The sequence below is a fragment of the Ursus arctos genome, unplaced genomic scaffold (assembly GCF_023065955.2).
Source record: "Ursus arctos isolate Adak ecotype North America unplaced genomic scaffold, UrsArc2.0 scaffold_17, whole genome shotgun sequence".
Lineage (NCBI taxonomy): Eukaryota > Metazoa > Chordata > Mammalia > Carnivora > Ursidae > Ursus > Ursus arctos.
Genome location: NW_026622841.1, coordinates 18099107 through 18123201, shown reverse-complemented (window position 1 = coordinate 18123201; position 24095 = coordinate 18099107). Strand labels below are relative to the sequence as shown.

Sequence of the window (24095 nt, the reverse complement as noted above, 5' to 3'; positions counted from 1 at the left end):
TCAGGGATGGTTTTGGTTAAAATAACTAGGCTTATATTTTTCTCATGCTCTTTTTTTTTCATCTGGAAAATTCAGCATGTGTATATATATATATGTATATATATGTGTGTGTGTGTATATACACACACACACACACACACATACTGCTTTAGGAGAAAACAGCATTTCAGCTTGGTGATTTAAGTAATATCAACTACGTATGTTTATTTTTAAAATTTCCCATAGTGAAACATGTTATAGTTACCTATAAACATTCATTTTTCACTATTTACAATTTGAATAATCATGGAATGTTTGTATAATGCAACCAGCTGAGTTATAGAAAAGTCACATAAACAATATAAATCTGATGCCCAATCCTTTACACGTACGAAATTACTTTCACTGGGTTTTCAAACTGTCAAGTATAAATAGAATGAGGTCAGCAATACTTAAGATGAGGCACTTTAACAATTACCCAAAAAGGTTAAGTGTACAAAAGTGTAAAACAAAACGCTTGATATTAATTGCACCCCTAATTTCAGACGTAATTAATCTGACATGGTCTATATTAAGGAATGTTATGAATTTTTATTTCTTGCCCTTCCCCCTCCATTTGACCCAAGAAAAGTAACTATGAAATACATAAGTATATAGACATCATCACAGACCAGTTAATGTGCTTACATAGAGAAGAACTAAACACCATGTAATGACACTGGGTGTTTGAGAAAGTGACTATTTTAACACAAAAAATTCTGCATAATTTTTTCCATAAACGTGTATAAATACATTGGTCTCCCAAAGGCAAAAATGCTATCTCAACCATATTCCTAGACAAAAATGCCCTCAAAGGTATTAACTGAATCAAAATTAATAGTCTATGTACTCTTTTCAAACACTGAATTTTTAATATTCAGAGAAATTAAAATTAAATTTTAATTTTAAAAATAGAGAAATTAAAAACTTAAATTTACCAATACTTTCTAGATTAGTTTTAAGATTAAAAATAGTAGTAAGGAACAGATGTTTTGTTTTGCTAGCCTTTTGTGAAACATCTTTCAAACATGTAATTTGGCCAATTCATTTTTAACCTTAAATCATGTTCTCTGTATATTAACACTGCATCTTTTGGTAGCTAAGATAATAAATATTTGATTAAAAATATTAAGTCCTGTTGCTGCATGAATTCACAGCAGTGTCTCCTCCCCCATGGTCAGATTTCAACAGTAAAGAAAACGGCTGATTCAAATTTTTAAAGGTCATCCAGAAGGGATTAAAATCTGTGGTCCCATTAACAGTTTTAAGTGAGAACAGTTAAATCTCATTAAACTTGTTTATTTCTGGTAGGTTATAATTTGAGTAATTTCTATAGCTCAGATACCCAAATGTTTAATAAACATGAGTTAGTACTCATTCTAACATACTTAGCTGTTCCAAGTCCATTTATCAAAATCACTTGCTCCGCGTGTATACACGAGTACACACGCACTCCTGAATTCCCTAAAATAGTCTTGCTCCCCTAAAGAGAAAAACTGGCTTCCAATCAATATGCTACCAGACACATAAATCTCTTCAAAAATCAGAAGTGGGCCAATTTTCAGATAAATGAAAAGAGAAAATACTTATTTAGAATGACAAAAATTAAGCTTGGCAAAAGTAGTGACTTTTATTTACAATTGCATGTATCAAGATTACAATAAAAACACTAGTGATACCATCCGAACAAAAGCAATGATTTATTGGTAATGGCAATGAATGGAATATTGAGAGTCTCTGACGAGAATCAAGCAATTATCCAGGAGCTGTAGATCTGATTGCAATATGGTCTTCCAGTGTCTTTTGTACCTTAGTGGCTTTCTCCTTTTTTGCCAACTACCTAGAAAACAAAAATAACTTTACATGTACATCTTATTGATTTAGAAATATGTGTTATTTTCAAAATAATATTACTAACTGGTAATCATCTTTAAAACCTCGTATTAATTTTTATCCCTGTTTTTTTTTTTTTTTTTTTTTTGGCATGCAACGTATTTTCACTGTTGAAGCAAAACTGTGACCTTCCCTTTCCTCCCAGCCTCAAGGAATTAAAAATAAAACACATGCAGGCTATTTTTGGTTTCCCACACTGTTTAAAGGAAAAGTAATGCAATTTTTCAAAACAAGGTTGACAGTTTAGAGAAGTTAATAAAAGGATGATGCTATATGAGTGAAATATATTTGGCAAACTATTTTTAGGCAATTAGAAATCAAATGTCGATCACAAAATACTCTAGAATTAAAAGAGTATGCTAAACTTATGTCTAAATGCCCAAGATGACAGGTTTCTAGACTTTTCTCTCAATATGTAGATATGCAATGAAAAGAGATTAAAAATGACTAATTTTGCCTCATTTCTATTTTTAAAAAACCCTGGTTGCTACAAAAGTACGTTAGAATAAATCTTGTTTCTGTCAATGATTAGAAAAATCTCCATCAGAGGGCTTTAAAAATGTCCTAGTTGCTATAAATGTGGCAGCATAAAAATGTAAGAGTAAACTTGGTTTCTACTAACAGTGCTAGAAAACAAATCCTCTGTAGAAAGGTTCTACAATTATGATTTAAGCAAATAATTTACTTAAAACCTGAAGTTTATCATCAGATAATATATTCTCACAGCAGAAATGCCTCTAAAGAAATCTACTTGCAAGCTATTGAAGATATATTTGTATACAAAAAGATTTCTATGGGGCTCCTGGGTGGCTGTCAGTTGAGCATCTGCCTTCAGCTCAGGTCATGATCCCAGGGTTCTGGGATCAGGTCCCGCATTGGGCTCCCTGCTCAGTGGGGAGCCTGCTTCTCCCTCTCCCTCTGCCTGCTGCTCCCCCTGCCTGTGTGTGCACACAGGCACTCTCTCTCTCTCTCTCTCTCCGTCAAATAAATAAAACCTTAAAAAAAAGATTTCTACGTATATTTATAAATGTAATTTTCATATTTTAACTGATTCTGTTCCAAATGGTAGTCTGAATCAAGTAAAACTCTTAAAGGTCTTCAGTACATGTCTGGTCTAGAACAGAACGTGGCCGGGTTAGTGCCATTCATGAGAGAAGATTATAAAAACCCTTCCACTTAATTCCCAATCATATGTCAGACATGCCGTTTTCCCAACCTTGAGGAAAACCAGTTTTATTACTCTAAAAGATCTCCTCTTCCATCTATAAAAACCATATGTTAGAAAGCCCAAAAAGCCAGAAAGATACTAAAGAGATAGTCTCATGAAAGTATGTGGATAAGAGTAAAAAATTCAGCATTTAAAAGCCAAGGGGGGACCTTCTTAAGAAAGAAGGGAAGGCGGCAATATTTGTATCACAAGTGAATTTAAGCAGATAAACACTGGAAGCATTATTGATCATTATTATCACTTGGGAACACGCAAAACACAGAGCTATTAGATTAAGCAAAAGAAAACAAAAACAACTAATATTAAAAATTAAAATTTTAGCAGATGTGATACAGAAGACACAAATCTGCATACTGTTTCACAGGTTGATAACTCTCAACTTGCCAATGTGTATTCTCTGTAAAAAAGAAGAAATTCAGCATTCCAATATGGATTTTCTCATCCCAAACATAAAGAAGATATTTTATTCATTTTTAAGTGCTTATATTACACCTCAAACAACAGTCTAGGTACATCAAAATTAGGTGTCAAAAATATCTATTCAGTAAAGAGTCCACTGATCTTCTATGTTAAGAGTTTAAACCAGCCTAACATTCAGTCCGTCTTTGAAAGCTTTGAGCTCACTTGGGTAGACAAAGCAGAGGATGTGCCCATAATTAATCAGCAAAAACTCTTTGGGGCTGCAGTTCCATTGAGAAAAGAAAATCCATGTCTCTTAACTACAGCCTAATCAATGTATTATACTAGTTCTAGTATAAAAGAAGTTGATGAAACTGTTCATATTTGATTTCTAAAATGATTCTATAGTTCCCCAAAAATAAAGTTTAAACTTTTGATTGGATTAAAACATCCAACAACTAGTTACGTCTGAAAGCATTTCCAACAACATTTTATTGCAATATGATTTCTCAAAATGTAGTACAAAAATGAAATATGAGAAGGTAAAAAAAATAAAAGACAGGGGAGCAACATGGTATGAAAATGAAATTAAAGCACCTAGTTGAAAGCCCAAAATAAAAAGCAAACCAAAACAAAAGGCCAGCTGAGACACATGGCTAGAATAAGATCTGAAGAAAGAGACGGTTGAAAAAAATCTAGGTTACAAGGCTGATCCAGATGATAGAAGCTGGAGAAATCTTGCACCAACAATGGCGAGAACATGGGAAGGGTGAGAGCAGACAGGTGCTAGATGAGCAGAGAAGCAAGGAGGGGAGTAGAGTGAGATAAGGTCAATCTTTACATTACTTCATTTTAAAAAATCTTCTGTTTTTAGTTCATTTGAGTTGCATTAAAAAAGCTGAAAAATAAACAGACAGAAATGTTACAAAAATAGCTGATACGGTGAATGGCCAGTTTAGAAAAATTTTTATTACAGTGATAGAAAATCTGCTCTGCTTTTCACATGCACCTCACTTCCTAAGAAGCAGAAGCCCCTTCAATTCTGCTCATTTTTGTACACTCATATGTTATTACTTTCATATTAAAATAAAGCAATCCATGTACAGAGCATATTTTAGCAAAGAAAATATCTACTTCCGATTAAGATGGCAAGCTTTTCATGCTGCAACACAAAGAATCCATTTACGACAACAAATAGCCTAACTGTATATTATAATCTGTGCACAATGCCTGTAATAGCCAAAAACAGACAAGTGGGAGCTGTGTTCTAGTGTACCAAATCTTAAACGTATAACCTTTCAAGTTGTAATAGCATGCAAGGAGGTCTAAGATTTCTATCCACATCCAAGATTCATTAGCATTACCTTAGCTTCTGTCATCTTAGTGACATAAGGAGAAGATCAATGACACTCTGAAAACTAAAATTATCTAGAAACAACTCACACAATATAAAAATGTGAACTGAAAATGCAAAACAATTCTATTTTGTCATTCTTTAAACCATTTTTTATAGCTTTCTTCATTACACAAAGAGGTATCAAAATGTTCCCTTGTGCTGATAAAATACATGCCAAATCTATTTTGAAATTTTAAATTCTAATGACTATGTGTAATTCCTTTGAAATTCAGACTGACTAAAGAAAGTCCTGCACCTTCCCATTTGCATGCCCAAGTTCCTATTCTCCATTCTACCTGGAGTACCCCCTGCTATCTTTTCCTCCATTGTTATCCATTTCTACTCCCAAAGTTTAGTTCAAGACCCTCCCTCCTCCACAAAACATTCTTGTCCTCTCCCAGCCATTCTTGGGAAGAAGGAGGTATCACTGAGCTAGGAAAGTATGAGAATACTCTGTAGAGGAAGAGACTTAACTAAGCTTTGATTAATTTTGATCAACTTTCCAAATGTTTGTATGTTATCCTTTAAGATAAACTTGCTATACACAGGGATTATGATTACACCTCGCATAGTACTACAGGGATAACAAGTACCATACCATGTATTTATTCTTTCTTTTTCTAGAAACCAAACTCATTTATAATTTTTAATAAGTGACTACCTATACAAAATCTAAACTGGCCAATTTCAGTTAAACAATAAATAATTTTTTATTGCAATTTTCCTACACCAATGTTGTTAACTTAGCAGAACGCAAAAAACACTGAAATATTAGCTTGCTTTTGAGGAACAATTCAATGAATGACACAAGTCTCGTTCAGAAACTATTAAAAGGAAATACAATGTAATATTAACATATATAAGAAAATCATTCAACCAATTAAAATTTATCAAACATTAAAAGCAAGGGACTAACACAAAGAAAGGACTCCATGACAGTATTAAATTATTCTCAAAACAGTTCTCAGTGTGGTCTAGGCTGGGGTCCCTGAGACCCTTTCAGGGAACATTCAAAACTATGTTCATAATAATGCTAAATCGTTATTTGCCTTCTTAATCTCACTGGCTCACAGGTGGAGTTTTCCAGAGGCTACATGACCTGTGATAGCAAACCTGATTGAATGTAGAAACAGGCATGAGAATGAACGGCTAGACAGTAAAACAATTTGTAAAGCGTAAAACAATGCTCATCTTGCTAATTGGTTTTTATTTTGGAAAATATGTAATTTAACTTAAAAATATTTGTGTTAACATATAATGAATTTATTATTTATAAATAATTTTTAAATTTTTCAGTTTCAACTTCTTAAAGGGTAAATATTAGATAAAGATAGCCTACATTAACAAAAGCTCTTTTTGGTCCTCAATAATATTTAATAGTGTAAAAGGGTTCTGAGACCAAAAGTTTGAGAATGATTGCTCTACATAATGTTAAGATTAAAAAAGTATTTAGTTAAATGAAAACATAGCCAAATTACAAAACAAACACAAATACTCCCAAGCAAGAAAAGTCTAACATCTTTGCTATCCTAAAGCCAGTCCAGAAAAAGTAGTTTGGTGAGCCAAGAGAGAGAAAGAGGAGCTAGGCCAGAAGGCATAGGAGAGGAGGATGTTAAAACCAAAGAGGTGGAGACAGATTCTTAGATGGATGATTATTAACACACATTAGAAAAACTGACTGAATGGCAGGCTGGTAAAAAGATGGTCAAGATGGAGCAGTGGTTACTTAAAGAGAAAAATGGAAATCAAACAGCATGAGCAGAGGTGAGAAGCAGGGAACTTGAGTTGAATTAATGGTATACAGCTTATAGATCTTATGACGGAATTAAGCTAAAAAACTATGCAAGGCAGTTAAAGCCAAATCCAATGACATTTAATTCAAACAAACAACATAACAAAGCAGGCAGCCAAAATGTCTTTGGTGCTCACACATTTTCCCAGTACAGCATATCTCATATCATAAAAATGTAGATGTTTAATCTCTGCTTCTTCTGACCTTCTGATCTGTCATTATACATATGGCAAACATTTGACATGACAGATCTAAGTACATAATTGCCCTATAGTTCCCAAAAGTTAGTTATGAGACAGGAAGATAGTTGAAAATGACCAGTTAAAATATCTACGGTCAAGGTTATCAGTTTTTTAAAAGCCAGCATACAATTTTATAAGCTTATCCACTGTTATGCAATTTTACAAATTTTTCTGTAATTGAATTAAAATGAGATCTGTAGATACCATCAAAAAGAAAAAGAGTTTTCAGGATGTTCCATGGCTTCACTTCCCCACCAAACAGGGGTCTGAACTGTTCAGCTGTGTGCCTCTTCCTCCAGGCACTGGCAGCCCTAGGGAAACTTCCTCCCATATAATCACCTCTTTATAATCACTTCCAGTTCTAGACTGTCAAAGGCAGCCATAGAAACATGGCCACACCTACCTTTCCCGTGCTGCTGCACATTTAATCTGTGTACAGCAACTGGGTTCTGTACTGAGAAAGCTCCTAGTAGCACTTCCATGATCTGTGGTTTTAATACTTTGTCTCCCTAAGGAATTGTGACCAAGTAACAGTTGTTCCATGAATGGACAAAATGTTCTCATTCCTAGGGGTCTCATTTATTTCATAAATCCTCTGCAAACCTTAGGACTATGTCCACAAAACAAAACAAACACGTACATATACATATATATGTAATCTGCCTGCTCACTGATAATTTCTTTGCTTGTGTAAAGTGGTGTTTAAGTACACAGAAATGGTTTAAAGGCATCTCAGTGTAGTAATCTCATCTGTAGTGTAGTCCATTCTTTTTGATTAAAATTATTCAAGTGATTTTAAATGTTTTCTTCAGAAACAATAATAATCAAAATCTTAATATCAGCAAAATTTTTTATAATAATATTTTTTATTATATTATGTTAGTCACCATACAGTACATCCCTGGTTTTTGATGTAAAGTTCGATGATTTATTAGTTGTGTATAACGCCCAGTAAATTCACTAATGATTTTAACTTACTCCTATTTTGACATTATTCCTAACCACTTTCTATAACCAAACATTTAGTTAGTTTAAATTACTTTCCTTTTATTTAACTTTTACTTTGTTAGAGGTAAGGATTTTTTTTTTTAACTGAAGTATGGTTGACATACAATGTTATATTAGTTTCAGGTGTACAACATAGTGATTCAACAATTCTGTACATTTTATGCTATGCTCACTTATTTGGATACAATTTGGATATCATTATTAATGGACACCATTATTTGGATACCATTATTTGGAAACATATTTGGATACCATTTATTAATACACACTGTATCAGGATTTATTTTTATTAGAAATTATCTTTTAGTTGGATTATCTAAAAATGTGATTAGGAGAACCCCTGTCCTAGTTTAAACTAAAACTTCATGATGTGGTATGATTTTGATCTTTATGAAATTTCTTTAAAATTATATTTTTACTTCCCCTAAACACCATTTAAAACAAACTTACTCGTTTGAAGTCATTCATATTTGTTGCCTGGACTGGAGTACCAATAAAAGTAAAATACGAAATTCTCGTTGTTTCTTCTTCACCTTGATTGGACTGAACAAATATCTACACCCCCGGCCAAAAAGAAAAAAGAATTTTTACATTAGTAATTGTATCCTTTTTTCATAAACATGCTTATTTAACTCAATTGATTTTGTTAGATTTTTAATAAAAATTAATAAAAATACCTTCCATTCTTTCTAAGGATTAACCCAAACTACTTTTAGACTAGTGCTCCTATAAGACTATTAATTCCACTGTTTGCTCTGTTATCCTCACCCTCCCCAGGATGTCACTGCAAGACACCCACATACACAAGTTCCGGATAATTCAGTGTGAGGGTGCAGAGGGGTCACAACTAAATTCTTTACAGAGAATGTTCAGAGAGTATGAAATTATTACAGTGGGCAAGCCACTGCTGAAATTTTATTAAAATTGTTTTTTGACTGAGGAAGGTCTCCGTAGTTATTTCTTTCTGATACTCATTCATTCATTCAATTTCCTAAAATATTAAAAGAAAAAAACAGTATTGGAAATCAGCTCCTAAAACTATACTATACTATAGCCTGCATTTTTTAAAAGCTTGACTCTTTATACTTTCTATGTAAAAACTCCCCTCAGCATGTTAGTAGACAGCAGCTTTACTCACAGATTCTTTTTCAATATTTTGGATTTTTATATGCTTTTTTTAAAAAACAAAACAAAACACAATACGCTAGATGCTGTCTACTTAAGAATATTGCCTCTCTTGATTTAGACAACATACTTCTTTCATTCTCTGATGGCATTAATCGATTTTTGCTGTTTTTATAGTTAAGCACAGATTCATCTCAAACTGAGCTTATCAATTAAAACTTCCAAGTCTGGGGACACCTGGGTGGCTCATTCAGTTAGGTGTCTGCCTTCAGCTCAGGTCATGATCCCAGGGTCCTGGGATCAAGTCCCACATCGGGCTCCTTGCTCAGCGGGGAGCCTGCTTCTCCCTCCGCCTGCTGCTCCCCCTGCCTGTGCTCTTTCTCTCCCCCTCCCTCTCTCTGACAAATAAATAACATCTTTAAAAATAAAACAAAAAAAACCTTCCAAGCCTATTAATAGGTAGACTATTAAACTAGCTCTCCATTTATTTGTAATGCTCTTTGAAAATTAGCACAAGTTTATATTCACAGCTTTTAAAATTCATCTACTTACTTTGCTTAGACTTGATGATCAAAACTGTCATTTTGATTTCAATTTTATCACCAAAAAACTGATACGCATGCTTTCTGTGACTTAAGTCACTGACTAAAAGTTTGATTGAGATAGGACCCAGCACATATAGACTTGAGGCCATCACAAAAATAACTATGTACAGTGATTCTCAATGACAGACGAGATTATGTCAAGATGTTTGGGTTGAAAGGGCTTTTTCCAATAAATACCTTGCTTCCATCACTAAATAAAGCAACTGGCATTAATTGAGGATATGGTACAAATATAAGTCAGGAAAATATCTGATAACTAGTATTCTACTTTAATATAACCATTTTCATCCATTTCATTTGGATAGAATATCAAATACTGAAATCTCAATTATAATCCTTCATCTTATTACTAAGTATATCCTGTGAAACTCCAGTGAAAAACCTGAAAGGAATACATAATAGCATTCTCTAATTTACAAAAACCAGAATCATTTCATTAAAACAAGGAAATCACGGGGTGCCTGGGTGGCTCAGTCAGTTGAGCGGCTACCTTGGGCTCAGATCATGATCCTAAGGTTCTGGGATCCAGCCCTGAATGGAGCTCCCTGCTCAGCGGGAGCCTGCTTATCCCTCTCCCTCTGCCACTCCCTCTTGCCTGCGCTCTCTTGCCCACGCTCGCTTGCACACTCTCTCTAATAAAATAAATAAAATCTTTAATCAATCAATAAATAACAAGGAAAACACATTAGTTTGGCATGACTTGTTCTCAGTGACTCTGTGCTCATTCCCACTTTTTTTTTCTAGGTATTCCACTATTCTAACCCTCCTACTCTCTCCTCTGAAGGACTGGGTTGGGAGGGGTGGATAGGAGGAAGGGGTGATTTGGAAAGCATATGCTGGGTTTATTAAAATTCACAAAAGCAATTAATATCTGCTAACAAGCAGCTGACTTCTTAATGTAAATTAAGATAATGTAAAAAAAATATCTTCTTAAAAAGTCATTTTTACTGAGATCATGACCACAATACTATTAAAAACCCTACATTCTAGAAAAGTAAATTGGATTTTACAATTGTAACATCACTAGGTATGAAGGACAATGTACAAATATCTTCAGTTTACCTAGAAGTATTATTCTAGAATAAACCTTTAACAGAAGCTGCCAAATATGTATAAAGTAAACTGACAAATTCACAAATTTTAAAAAATCAACCTGTCCTTTCTTTTCAGTGCACATAAATTTAAAGGAAGAAAATTTAATTAGCTCATTATACATTTTTACTCATTCTAAATCAGGTGGACAAAAATCTACTTTAAAGGATCATTTAGAATCACCTAGGATACTGAAGGTAACAGCATGAACTGCTACCCACAAACTCATTAAATATAGTTGAAATACTACTTACAGTTACACTGTTAACATTCTGAAACTTAACATAACGAAGTGGGACAATGCCATCTTCTTTAATATCATCCTCTGTTAGTTCCAGAGCTTGAGTTGGTTCACTTCTTTCAGCTTCTTCAAAATCCATAGATCGGGGTAGATTGATAAAAATTTTCACATATTTAGGACCCTGACCTATAAAATGGTAGAATAAAATTAATATTAAACCACACTTGTAATACTTTCCTCCCTTCACTATTACATGCACACTATCCAACCAGTCTCACATCCAAATATATGCACATACCTACCTAAATCTTAGGAACTTTAAGAAATTGAGTATTTTCATAGCCATTTTTTAATGGACATTTTTTTTAATGCCTGCTAGCAGTATACTAAGCTCTAGGAATACTAGACTGAAACGCATATGTACATATGCAAACACATACATATATACAGACTTCTTGCGCTCAACTATAAAGCCATACTATGATAAATGTAATACTACTAGTGAGGAGGTACAGGGAAGGTGGCAATACAGTCTGACAACGTATGTAGGTTAACATTTGAGCTGGGTCTTGCAGCTGCCTACAACTGGTACATTTGTTATTTAGGAGAAAAGCATTACCAGTGACAACATTTAGCTAAAAGGGATTAATTATACAAAATGCCAGGATGCCTGGGTGGCTCAGTCGGTTAAGCATCTGCCTTTGGCTCAGGTTATGATCCCAGGGTCCTGGGATTAAGCCTCGCATGAGGCTCTCTACTCAGCGGGGAGCCTGCTTCTCCCTCTCCCTCTGCCCCCTCTTCCAGCTTGTGCTCTCTCTCTGGCTCACTGTCTTTTAAATAAATAAATAAAACCTAAAAAAAAATTATACAAATTGCCAAATTTCATCTTAGGGATTAAGAGTGCTAAGTGGTTAGATCACATTTAGAGAATGCCTTAGTCCCTTTAACTTCAGGGCATAATCCAAAACCTGTATTTGGTGTCTAATTAAGGAATCCTTAGTTATAAGGAATCCTTAAAAATATTTTGTATTTTCAGAATAAAGATACAATTTTATTAATGAAACATATTAATACATAAAAATCTAAAATAACAAATGAGAAGGGAATGCTAACTGATAAATAGGCCACTTGCCGTTTCTCCCAATAAATTATAAAGAAAACAAGAAAAATCCTAGTCCCCACTACCTGCCAACACACAACTAGAAAAAAAAAAAAATCAATAGGGACAGGAAAAAAAGGAGGGAGATGAGTAGGGAAAATTCTTTATTTAATAGAAAGAGAAATACCAAGTCTGTACAATCCTGTTTACAGCATCATAATATATATAAAGAAGAGGTAACTACTAATAGTGCATAAGTAGGAAGATCTAGAACCTTATTTATCATCTATAACAGGAGGAGAGTGAAATATCTCTCTCCAGGTTCTGATCCTGAAAAATGGCTACTTCAAACCTGGAGTTTTAGAATAATAGTTGGGAGAAAGAGTTTCTTTGTTTTTAGGTTAAGAGATTAAACTTTCAGAAATAAGATAACATTTTCCTTTTCTGTTCCTTTTAGTTCCTAATAATATCACATTATTTGCACGTTCATTTATCTCCTTGCTTTGTTCCAAAAACAATTTCCCTCTTTCCAAAACAAGGAATATCTACCTCTATTATTTAATAAAAAGTTTTATGTATGTGCTAACAGATCCACAGAGCAGAAAGTTAAAGAAAAGCTGTCCATTACTCACCATTATCTGGCCCTTGAAATTTCATTGAATAAAGCTTAACAGGTTGATTAAATGCCACAGTAATAAGCAGCTGTGAAGAAAATAAAAAGGTTTCATTCTAAAAGGGCTCTTGAAAACCTTGAATACACACAACAGCTATGCAGACTTAAAATTATTAATTCAAAGGCAGAAAATATTTAATTCAAAAAAACCAATGTAGTATAAAAAATCAGTAAGTTGAAAGTAACTTGATTAGACCGACAGTTGAAAAATACAATCATCTATTATTCACGTAAGGGAATGACAAAATTTAGTGGAATAAATTAAATTAAAAATAGGCATAAGGGGGGCACCCCGATGGCTTACTCAGTACAGCATGCAACACTTTATCTAGAGACTGAGCTCAAATCCATCATTGGCCATGGGGGGGGATGCATATGAACCTAATGTCTTGTGACCTGTAAACTGATAAGCAATTTGCCTTCCAAAAAGTCAAAACAAAATCCAAATTAAAATTCAAACTATGTATTTTAGCATATAAGCTTAACATTTTATAGAATGGTTTGTCAAGCATCTACCCACATCATTTGACAATTTGGAGACAATGCACAGTTTATGTGAAGAAACTACCCCTCAAATGCACTCTATTTGGTCCAAAACTCAGGAGAATAAGACTTTTAATAGCTCTACAGTAACCTCCAAACCTCCATCCTAAACTTAATTGACTTAACTGAATTTAGAAGGCCACATCAGGGACCAGGATATGAAATACTGTCAGGATGCCTCTCTCTCAGAAACCGTGAGTCATTTGCTCAATCTTCTTTCCAGCTGAAATCGTGTCTGATGTACATATCTATGCTTCTCCCCTAGAAGGAAGACTTCCCTGGCAGGAAGATTTCAGGGAGGCTGTGGTCAGTTCCGCGGATATGCATCATCACATTATATTCAGGGCACCATTTACAAGGAACACAACTGTGGACAATATTCTTAAAGCTGTTCGTTCGATAAAGTAGCTATGGTTGGAGCAAAGATGGAATTTGGATTTATGATTTCAGGATCACTGTGGTCTGTTTGCCTAAGAAAATACCCAGACTATTTCCTTTGGTTATATAATTACTTTTTATAATTGACCTGTAATAATGTGTCAAAAAATAACAAGCATGACATGTTTATCGAAACTTGAACCACAGGTGAAGAGAATGGAAAGCTAGAAACAGATCAAGTCAGCAAGAATATGATACCCTCTTCCTGAAGTCTGTGAAGAATAATCATTTAACTCCTTTAAGAAAAACAAGCATGATCAGATTTGTGTTCTTTTTTTAAAGATTTTATTTATTTGAGAGAGAGAGAGAGCAAGCTCACACAAGTGGAGGGGAGGGACAGAGGGAAAGGAGCAGCAGACTCCCCAGTGTGCAGGGAGCCTGATGCGGGGCTGGATCCCAGGACCCTGGGATCATGACCTGAGCTGAAGGCAGATGCTTAACCAAGTGAGACACCCAGGCGCCCCCAGACTTATGTTTTAGAAGAATAACTTTTGTGAATATGTGGAAGATGAACTAGAATGGGGACAAAGCAGAGACAGTGGATTAGAAAGTAAATTAAGGAAAGTTAAGAGTCAAGATGAAGATAACGATGGCTTGATCAAGACAGTACTACACTACTTCCTCTATGACAACAACGTAGGGAAGTATAGGGAAGTACAAGACAGGTTTACATCTGGGAGTGAGGAACACACACACAGGACTACCCATCTATTAGTCTCTATTTCTCAGGTACAAACTCAGTTGGGTGAGTAAAAAGTATGGAAGTCAAGAATGAATATAAGAACTTAAGAGCGGTGAAGGCTCAACTCAGTAGAGGAGCCAATCCAAAATTCTGAAATTCTGTATAATGCACCTGGCAGTTTGCGTAGAACAGAGAAAGGAGGTGGGTCTGCACCACCAAAGAAACTGAAACTTACAAAAAGGAAAGGAAGTGGTCATCTGGGAAGGAGAAACATAAAACCATGAGACAGAAACATGATCAAGAATCCAGAGCGGGCATAAATATTGATGATCCCTAGAAGCTTTAACTTAAGTATCAATTACCTGTTCATCACAATCAGATTCCAAGAAGGTCATATCTTTTCGTAAACAGTTGTCAAATCCATGCTCATCACTTTCATTAAGACATTCACAGCCAGCTTTGTTAATAAAAGGCATTAAATCCATCTGAAAAACATTAAATCAAGACTTTAGGCAAAGCATTTGGATTTGGTGTAACAATCTGAATGTAAATACATGATTCTCTCTAGATTAGGCAATTTTAAAGAAAACAGTTCTCTTTTAAAACAGTTACTAAAACTTTCACAATAATCCTATCATCTGAAATTCTGACTGAGATCTACCACTATTAAAGCCAATCTAGCCTTAGCCCACTTGATAAAGTATCAAAAACCAAGTCTTTAACACAAAGATTATAAAATGCTGACTTGTATTTTTTATTACCAATGTTTTGCAGTGAAAAATATGCAAATTAAAATATCCATTGACAAAACCTTCTAAACACTTATGTCTTCCACCCTACAAAAATGCCTCTTCAATATTATATCTAGTATTAAGACCCAGGCATGAAGACAACATTGCAGTCATACTTGTAATATCTTAATGATGAAAAATAAATTAATTAGGTGACTTACTTAAAGTTATTTTAATATTTATTTATTGTGGGGCACACAAAACAAGTATCACGAACAGTTGCATTAAATGTGCCTTGTTATACAACACTGTCTGGGGACAAACTGGCATTATATCTGACCTAACTACAAAATGACATATTCTAGAAATATGCAATTGGAAATAAGTTATCACTACCTATGTAATCAATTTGCCAATAATGAGGAAAGAATAATGAGAAAACAACCAGACAAATCCAGATTGTGGGACAGTCTATAAGACAGATGGTCTCAACCTGAGCTGTACAATAAGATAGCCATTAGCCACATGTGGCAATTTAAAATTAAATTAATTAAAAGTAGATAAAATTTAAAATTCAGTTCCTCCATTGCACTAGCCATGTAACAAATGCATAATTGCCACATGTACCTAGTGGCTACTATATTAGACTGGTGCCAGTTTAAACTTCCAAAAAGAGGCAGTCATGAATGGAAAAAAAAAAAGAAGTTTCCAGAACACTAAACAGCTTAAATGTAATGCATGATCCTTGACTTGATCCCAGATGGGGGGAAAAAAGCTATAAAGAATATTCTCAAGGGGTGCCTGGGTGGCTCAGTCGGTTAAGTGTCTTTGGCTCAGGTCATGATCCCGAAGTCCTAGGACTGAGCCCCACATCAGGCTCCCTGCTTAGTCAAGAGTCTGCTTCTCCCTCTCCCTCTGCGCCTCCCTCCACTTGTGCTCTCTCTCAAATACATAAAATCTTAAAAAAAAAAAAAAAGAATATTCTGGAGATAATTAAGAAAATGTGAATGTAGGCTTTAGTATTAGAGATATCGTACCACTGTTAAATTTCTTAGGTGTGATAATGGTATCACGGTTATGTAAATGAATGTTCTTGCTCTTAGAAGCTACAGGCTAATAAAATATTTAGAGACAAGCCATCATGATGTCTATAGTTGACTTTTAAATGACTCTGTAGAAGGTAAAAGTGGATAAATACATATCAAGAAAGCAAAAATAGTAAAATATTCCAACTGATGAACACAGGTGAATGGCATATGTGTTTGCTGTACTACTACTCTGTCAACTGTGTTTTAATAAACTTCACCTTTCTTTTTTAGAGGGGGAAAATCTAACACAAGACACACAGGAAATTAAAAAAACCTTTCCAGGCTTCTAGTTTGGTTTAATGAAAGATCTTACTATACAAATTAGGGTCACTTAAGGTTTCATTTCATTTTGATGAATGATGACAACATTTGTAGACCAAAATCTACAGTTCAGAGGTCAGAATACTAAAATATACATATAAGCCTCAAGATTCAGAACATATGCAAATCCAAGTTCAATTCCAGACTGCCCAGAACTCAAACTTCTGGAGGAGAGCCAGACTTGCTATTGATGGTCCTGTCATTGCCACTTAAAGCCATACTAGGTACTCTCAGCAAATATGGGAGAGAAAAGAGAATGTTTTAAACTTTCCCAATGCTTCAATCAGTGCTTTAAGAACTAAAAATCATTATATTCACAAAACCACTGTCTAACTTCTGAATAAGAACTATTATGACTCTTATCGTTTTGAGTATCACACCTACATTTATTGCAATATTTCAAACCCCTCTAAAAGAGATATGCATATCTCTCTTACTCTGGCTTCAATCAAATTAGCAGCTCCAAAACTAGGATGTATAAAATCAGTAACTGTAAAGCCTCTTAATGTTAAAACATAACTGAAGTCTTTAAAACTAAAATTTTATTTTAAAATTGTCAATACATTTTTACAATGCTAATACTTAAATCTACTTAAGATACAGCTTTCATTCACTGACTTACTCCCGTTTTCTATTTGTTGCGAGAATGATGACATTCTTAGAAACACATTACCAATCTTAAATATGTAATAACCTTGTAGACATATAGTTCAAAACTTTTAATGTCTTGATTGACACCTGATGGAAAAAATGAAAATGTTTTCAATACCCTTTCACACTGTACTCAACATGTGCATGAAAACTAAATTTTTTTAATTTCTTAAAACTTCATTTTTTCCTGCTTATTTCCTACTTGAGGCCAAAACACTGATAATCACACTTAGCTGATGTGTAAAGAAGTATCCCTCTAGCTAAGCAACAGGACTGTTGCACTCATAAGACCTTTTCATGCAAAAACCCTTAGTAAATAAAGGAAAAAAAACACAGAGATGTAAACACAACAGTTTACAAGTCAAATAATTTCCAAAATTTTCCAAAAGGTGTCACAACCCTGACTTATATGACATGTTCACACTTTCTAACTGGATATTACAATTTCAAATTATTACATAAAAGTTCTGTTTTAAATAGATATTAATTGTGCTTCCCTAACTTAATTAATTCTGGTGCCACATGTTAAAGACACTTTTTGAAGACACAACACTCAACCCCCCCACACACAAAAAGAATCTCTTATGTTTATCTGACTAGAGAGTCTCCTTTTTCAGCACGAATTTAAGGGACTTTACAGAAAGGATGTGTAGCCCATGACATCAATCTGCTTTACTGCACTTAATACACATTCTTTCATATATTAACTTTAACTTGAGGTAACAATTTTTTTTTAAAGTTCATTTTTGATCTGCAATTATCATTAACTTTGTAACAAGAAAAATTAGGAAAGATATATACAAATACATATTTTGGTATGCAGGATTAACCAATATGCATAAATGTCAGTTACCATGAAGTGCTACTTCTGAATTTTGGTCCTTCCTGAATAGCTCTCAAATGATAAAGATAAGTTCCTAAGTCTTCAAGTTATTATCTGAATAATAACTTACTCTTAAAACTCAGAAAAACATATCCAATACCAAAGTCACATGACTCTAAAACAAAATAAGATTTTTTTTTAGAAAAAGAGACGTGCCATAAAAGAGGGGTTACATTAAGAAAAGAGAGAGAGAAAACTATAGGAAGTGGCAAGAAAGGGAGTCCAGCATATAAACGTCACACATTAAAATTTACATGTCATTTGACACAATTGTCAAAACCTGAAAAATTTTTCCAATGCACATTTCTTCACATTTCTGGGGAAAAAATATATGTGCATAATTTAAAAATTACATATAAATAAAGCATATATATTATATGCAATAAAATGAAAACTGAACACACACATATATATACATTAAAAACGATTAAATGTTTAAAACTGGCTATTAACACACTGCAGAAGGCAGGTTTAAAAGAAAAAACAAGTGGCAAAAAGAATTATTTAGGAAAAACTGTTTTTGATGAGGGCTTAAGATTATAATACAACAGAAGCAAAAACCCAATAGTCAGCTAATAAAATTACTTTTAAAAATCTTATTTGCAAGTATTCTTAACTAGTAAAATATAACAGTCAATTTCATTTTAACCAAATAATGAGAAAAGATATATCATGATTTCACTTTTAAGTCTACCTACATAGCCTTTTGGAATATCTGTGTCCTCATTGCTTCCAGGGTCATTTTCTAAGTGCTGCTTGATTTTTTCTTCTAATCCAACAGCATCTGCTCCTTGATATTGATCAATTCTCACTTTGTTTCGAAAAAACAGAAATGTAGGTGTTGCTGATATATTGTTGGTGGCAGCTGTTCCCTAGAATTGGCAAGTTAGATGCTGTTAATGAATTAAAATTTATCTTAAACCACTTTGAATATGCATTCTACATCTCTAAAGGAGTTAAATATCACAAGCATGAACAAAAACCACATAAAATAATTTACTCCCAATTGTTCTTTAAGAAAAAGCAGGCCTATTACTGAGGGCACAACTACATTACCTTTAAATTCCCAATGAAGAACGACATGCGTTTTTCAGTTTTAGTGATAAACACTTCATCCACCAGTAAAACAATTAGCTTCCAATACAGAAATTATGCTTTATACCACCAGCTAGTGCTTTCATAAGTATGTGCTGTTTCTTAAATGGAGAAACCCAAAAGGGTATTGATATGTCAACACAAACCACTGGTACTAGGAAAAAGTACAGATCTGAAAAACAGTAACCTATCTCTCCATGAAAATGAAGTTAACATCCTCACTCTACTCATCGAAATGACTTCTGGCCTCCTATCAAATACACTGCAACATCTACCTTTTAAAATTCTGCTCCAACTCCACAATATTATGAAACTAAGTACTAAGTGGAAATTAGCTAATTAACCACTGACTCATGACTTAAACTTTTTGTAAGTATACAGGAAATAGTAAAGGAAATAGTAAAGCAAATACGTCATCTTGCATATTCAAATATTATGAAGAGGTACCACTACATTGTTTAAAGAAAAAAAGCATGAAGTTTATATAGAGGTGTCTTCTCTAAACGTCAAAAATTAAAAAAAAATACAAAAAACATGACTGACATTTTAGAACAGTATTGTCCAAAAATAATACAAGACATAAATGTGGGCTATATATGTAATTTTAAGTTGCCAGTATCCACAATAAAAAAAGTACAGAGAAACAGCTGAAATCAATTTTAATAATATATTTTAGTGAATCCAGTATTTGCATTTTCAACACGGTCAGTGTGAAAAGTTAATAACATATTTTACATTCTTTTCATATTAAGCCTTCAAAATCCTATGTGTATTTTACACTCACAGCACTTCTCAATTTGGATTTGCCACATTTCAAGTGTGCAATAACCACATGCCGCTCATGGCTACCATACTGGACAAGAAAAGCTCCAGAACAGAGCACTTCCAGAGTAGAGACAGTGAATACTAAAATAAGGGCCAGTGATGGGAGTCCAGCAGTATGTGACAGAAGTACTAAGCAAGATTACAGGGTTTAAACCAAACCCCAACCTACTCACCATGAACTACTATAACATTTAAAAATTCTATTCACACTCAGAAATGTATCAAAGACAAAACCTCACCAAAAAGAGGAGCCACACAGCTATTCCTAAGTCAGAACTACAGACTGCATTTTTAGTGTTGGAAGGAACCTCCAAAAATTTTTCCCATTAACCTCCATATTTCCACATATGCAAACACAGAAGTGTCACAGAGCCATTCCAACTAAGTCGTAAGGGCAATCTCCCCACAACACTGTGGTTCAATCAACAGTATGCAGCTTTGAAGCTAAGATTACAATCTGATCAATTCAAATCAAACTATAACCAAGAATTCTCTGCCATGGCTTTCGAATCAAACAATGCCTCAGTAGTAAAAGATACTATTCTTGATTTGCAAAAGATAAACAAAAAATGTTAAAAAAAAAAAAAAAAAGTACTTCTACGTGACTGACTTAGTTGAACAGCTATTTAGTTTTACATCAGAAAGATGTTAACAAGCCCAGAAGCAATTAACATTGGACTACCCTTCTTAACTAATATAGCCACAATGACATTTGTAATAATTCATGTCCATATAACATTTCCCCACCTTCAAAGAAGTACTATGTGCATAAAGAGAAACAAACGAAGGATGATAACAATGTTGAGTTTCAAACCAATGTAATTTTTTTTTTAAAGGTCTCCTTTCCCTTACCTGACACTGATGTACATCAACTTCCAAGAAAACTGCCTGTGGATACTTATTACTCATAGAACTGAAGGCTGGGGCAATCCTTAAACATGGTCCACACCTATGAGAAAGGTAAAATACATGCTTGGTAAACACAAAGAGAAAAACAAAAAACCCCACCAAAAACAATATTTATACTCTAAAGAATTTGTTAATTAAAATATGAAATTAAACAAAATGATCATCCTAGCTTTAGTCTTTCTAGTCTTTTCCACTAGATTATTTAGATGCACTTGCATCAATACCACATTGTCTTAATGACTACAGATTTATATTAAGTTTTAAAGTCTAATACTGTTCAGTATTCTGGCTTTGTTCTCATTAAGAGAAATTAAAGATGGCAATATAAGGAGGAATATATAAATGCTTATAAATTGGAAAACTCAACAGTATCAACACATCGATTCTCCCAAATTTGATCTTTAGAGTCAATGTAAAATCCCAGTAGGTTTTCTTGCAGAAGTTAATAAGTTTAAATTATAAAATTTATAGGGAAATACCAAAGATAACCCAAGCCATTTTGAGGTTCCAAGCTGAGAAAATTACATTATTGAATATTAATAACAATCACACAGCTTTATAAATTAAGAGTGTACAGTACTGGTACAAGAATAAACAAACTGACCAATGTAAAAGAACAGGTCCAGAAACAAACCCATCCTACACAGAGTAACCTGATTTATCAAACATTTGACACAGGAGAGCAGTGGGGAAACGATGGTCTTTTCAATAAGCAGTGCTATGTCAACTGGATACTCACATGGGAAGATAAGTGAATCTTGGCCCCTATACCCCACACCATACACAAAACCAATTCCAGATGGATTACAGATCTAAATGTGAAAGGTAAAACAGTAACAATTTTAAGAAAAAATACAAAGTTTACTTTCAAAACTTTGGAGTAAGCAAAGATTTCTTAAAACACAAAAACACCAAAGAAAAAAGGAAATAACTGATATACTGGAATATACTTAATAAACTGGAAAATATTAAGACCTTTGTGTTTAATAAGATACCACGTAGAGAATGAAAAGACCCCCAAAAGTGGTAGAAAAAAAAAATCTGTAAAACATATCGAAAGGCTTACACTGCTAATATGTAAAGAATTCCTACAAATCAGCAAGAACAAGACCGACACCCAAAAGGAAAATGGGTCAACTCTTAAACCGGTACATGATGAATAAGGTTATCCTAACAGTCGAAAAATATGAAAAGTTACCTCACTTCATTAGTCACTAGGGAAGCCAGGGAAATGCAAATTAAAACTAGTCCCACCAAAATAGCTAAAACAAAAAAGAATAACCAAGAACACTCATTTCACAATACATATAACAAAGCTCAAGAATGTGGAGCAACTGGGGGCGCCTGGGTGGCACAGCGGTTAAGCGTCTGCCTTCGGCTCAGGGCGTGATCCTGGCATTCTGGGATCCAGCCCCACATCAGGCTCCTCCGATGGGAGCCTGCTTCTTCCTCTCCCACTCCCCCTGCTTGTGTTCCCTCTCTTGCTGCCTGTCTCTGTCAACTAAATAAATAAAATCTTTAAAAAAAAAAAAAAAAAAGAATGTGGAGCAACTGAACTGTTGGCGACTGTGCAAACTTTGGGGTATAACCACTTTAGGGGTAGAGAAAAGAAACTGGCAGTATCTGCTACACAAAGATCTATGCCTACCTGATGAGCATGTCTGAAGTATGTAAACACAGAAATGTCTACATGTTTGCCTTAGGGCATTTGAAAAAATACTGGTAGTAGTAATATTCCTAATAACCAAAAGTGGAGACTACTCAAATTCCTATCAACACAGAATGAGTAAATTAATTGCACTCATGCTGTGGAATACTATACAACAATGAAAATGACTGATGTAAAACATCATGCGAAAACATGGATTAACCTCACAAATAATACTGAGAAAAGTAGTACATTATATGATTCCATCTATGCACAGTTCAAATACAGGCAAAACAAATCAACCTTTCTGAGAGTTAAAGACAGGATGGGGCCATGAGAGAGACTTCAAAAGGCTAGTTTAGTTATGCTCTATTTGTCCAGAAGCTGATTACATGGGCATGTATGTTCAGTTTATGAATATTAATTAAGCTATACATTTATAATTGTGTATTATGTTGTATTTCAATAAAAATTTAGAGAAAAACCTTGGCAATAGCAGACAGGAGCACAAGGAAAGGCAAATTCTGAAGCACAAAATGTTCAAACTCACAGATGTTCTTCCTCAAGCTGCAATTGCCTCTCCAGTCTTAAAATTTTAATCAGTGTGTTCATCCCATGCCATCCTTAAGCCTCGCACCAAAAAAGCTAAGATAATATGCAATTAAGTTCTTTAATATTAAACCTGGTGCTTCTGAAAGTAGATTTTTAGATCTAACAATCCTCAAATAGGTCCTGAGACCAAATTATAAAGAAACAAACATTTACAGTCACTAAACCTATGTTTAGTTTAGCAAAACACTTCTAGTTATCAGTAAGTCTTAAACATTATGGATGGGAGTACCAACCGTTAGATCCTTCCTGAAGGGCCATTAATCATTACCTGTCAATTTTAAATGAACACACCAATGAATTCAACAATCTTATTTCTATACATCCATCCTACCTTAATACTCATTTTCACAATATGTATAACAAAGTTCAATGCAATGTTTATTAACGGTAAAAAAATTAGAAACAATCTAAATGGCAATCAATAGAAAAATAGTTTAAAATGTTATGACACATTCATAACGGGATAAGGATAATTTATAAATGTGTATTGTTTAAAAGAAAACCAAGTCTCATAATAAAATTCTCTATTATACGTTATAAAGATGTGTATACATACACACATTAGGTGTGTCACACAATAATCAGTTAATTACTTCTGCAAAGTAGGACTGGAAAAGGGAGAGAGTTTAGGGGAGACTTTTTAAATTATTCATACTTCTGTATTCTTTTTTTTTTCTTTAGGATGAACAGGTACCTTTATTTTAAAATATTAAATAACTTGAGACTAGAGAATTTAACATTAACTGCATTTAAACAAGTGTCCCAAATGAAGCACAGCTATTTATGCTACACCACAACATACTCATTCCTGAAAAAAACCTCCCTTCTACAAAAGCATGCATTCAAAATAAGACATAT

The 24095-nt window shown here is 33.9% G+C and overlaps 1 protein-coding gene across 3 annotated transcripts in view; it reads right to left on the bottom strand.

Moving 5' to 3' along the window:
* Nucleotides 1-550: 550 nt before the first annotated feature.
* The window catches only part of TXNL1 (thioredoxin like 1), a 31599-nt gene continuing 8054 nt past the window's right edge, over nt 551-24095 (bottom strand). The window contains exons 2-9 of one of the 3 annotated variants that reach the window (XM_044383036.3): nt 20921-21017; nt 18847-19020; nt 14837-14959; nt 12771-12840; nt 11053-11225; nt 8427-8531; nt 3494-3536; nt 551-1858 (exon numbers count right to left, since the gene is read on the bottom strand). In XM_044383036.3, the coding sequence (XP_044238971.1) occupies nt 3498-3536; nt 8427-8531; nt 11053-11225; nt 12771-12840; nt 14837-14959; nt 18847-19020; nt 20921-21017 (781 nt within the window). In that variant the 3' untranslated portion in view covers nt 551-1858; nt 3494-3497. Of the gene's footprint in view, nt 1859-3493; nt 3537-4000; nt 4437-8426; nt 8532-11052; nt 11226-12770; nt 12841-14836; nt 14960-18846; nt 19021-20920; nt 21018-24095 lie in introns of those variants that run through there. The other 2 variants (XM_026496377.4, XM_057313058.1) reach the window with 2 other exon arrangements.